The sequence below is a fragment of the Priapulus caudatus genome, unplaced genomic scaffold (genome assembly GCF_000485595.1).
Source record: "Priapulus caudatus unplaced genomic scaffold, Priapulus_caudatus-5.0.1 Scaffold1910, whole genome shotgun sequence".
In the NCBI taxonomy this organism is placed as follows: Eukaryota; Metazoa; Priapulida; class Priapulimorpha; order Priapulimorphida; family Priapulidae; genus Priapulus; species Priapulus caudatus.
In genome coordinates, this window is record NW_014578971.1 from 41,713 (window position 1) to 43,452 (window position 1,740).

Here is a 1,740-nt window from a genome sequence, read left to right on the forward strand (position 1 = left end):
GCTGCTGGCTACTGCTGACTAGACGCCCTAAGGTTAGCTGCTGCTGACTGGACGCCCTAAGGTGAGCTGCTGCTGACTGGACGCCCTAAGGCGAGCTGCTGCTGAATTGATCGCGCGAACACTAGTGGCTACACACACACACGAACACACACACGAACACACACACGAACACACACACGAACACACACACGAGACCGATTACATTACCTCCTTGGCGGAGGTAAAAAGGGCTGCTCGCTACCCTGGGGTCGTCTGGCTACTCACATTGATAGCATGCTGACAGGAGTAAGGTGATTGTCTTCTATCCATCCCGGAATTTCTACCCGTAGGTTGAGTCCGTATGGTTGGACGGTGTTTAGATTGTGAATCCAGTAAGCTTCTCTTTTCTTTCTGATGCGGATCGTAAGTGGCTGGGGTTTTCATAGAGAGATCCGCCGCAGCAGAAGAACGCCGTTGTTCACATGGTATAACCTTCATAGCATATTGAGAGGACAAGTTAGTGATGTCACGATCATCGATTATACTCGATCATTGGTTGAACAGTGGCTCGAAAGCTTTGTTATCAAAATCCATAATCAATTTCATAAAAAAAAAAAAAACAGAGATATCAGAGATATCATCGCTACTATACAAAGTTATCCTTTATTAACATACATGTATTATACACACAGTAGTAAACAGTGGAAAACAAACAGTAAACATGGCTAAACAAGCACATACATGCACACACGTACATGCACACGACGTTACGCACACGCAGGCATTCAACACCCCGAGTAACCGATTGTAACCGATCATCGGTTACTTGGGTCCAACCGATGATCGATTACGAAATTACAACCGATTGACAACACTAACTGGACAACTTCCGGGGTTTATGCTTCTACCGTTGTTATTACTCTGACTTGCCGGTGACGCGCCAGGGCGGGTCGCCGAGCGAGTGGGTGTGTGTGTGCGATCTTATCGCGATGTTCTTGTGTTTCAGCACCGCTGCACAGCCAGCCGATCCCGTTCTCGCGCAGCGGCAACCCGGTCATGTCTACCGTCGCGTTCCTGGCGTCCGTCGTAGATCCACGCATCGCCAGCTCTGCTGCCAAGGCTGCCATGGGTACGTGTGTGTGTGTGTGTGTGCAGGTGTGTGTGTGTGCAGGTGTGTGTGTCCGTGTGTGTGCATGTGTGTGTGTGTGTGCATGTGTGTGTGTGTGTGTGTGTGTGCGCGTGTGCGCGTGTGTGTGTGTGTGTGTGTGGGTGTGCGTGCGTGCGTGTGTGTGCGTGTGCGTACATTCGTGTGTAAGCATGTCTGTGTGTGTGTGCGTGTGTGTACATTCGTGCGTGTGTCCGTGCGTGCGTGTATCTTGAGACACACCTGCCTCCATGTATATATATATATATATATATACATATATATATATATATAATCTCTCCTCCTCTCTCTATCTCCCTCTCTCTACCTCTCTCTATCTCTCTGTGTCCATCACGTATAGATGCGTTCTGTAAGCTGAGGGATGAGGTGAGCCCGGGAGTACTGGAGGCGCACCTGAGACGCGTGCGAGACCACGCGGAACGCACGGGCATCGTCGACCCGAGACGCGGACTCGATAAGACCAGCATCGCCGGCACCGAGGCAGAGCCACCGGAGGGCGCCACCGGTACGTGAGCGCGACGAGCGCGGTGGTTGGTGGTCGGTGTAATACACGTGTCCTGTATATATGTATGTATATACTTATATATATACATATC

The 1,740-nt window shown here is 50.3% G+C and overlaps 1 protein-coding gene across 1 annotated transcript in view; it reads left to right on the forward strand.

The window, feature by feature from the left end:
• Positions 1-1,740, forward strand: part of LOC106817887 (SWI/SNF complex subunit SMARCC2-like) — a 24,391-nt gene that overhangs the window by 19,194 nt on the left and 3,457 nt on the right. The window contains exons 14-15 of the mRNA XM_014822596.1: positions 986-1,108; positions 1,485-1,649. Coding sequence (XP_014678082.1) covers positions 986-1,108; positions 1,485-1,649 — 288 coding nt within the window. The remainder of the gene's footprint in view (positions 1-985; positions 1,109-1,484; positions 1,650-1,740) is intronic.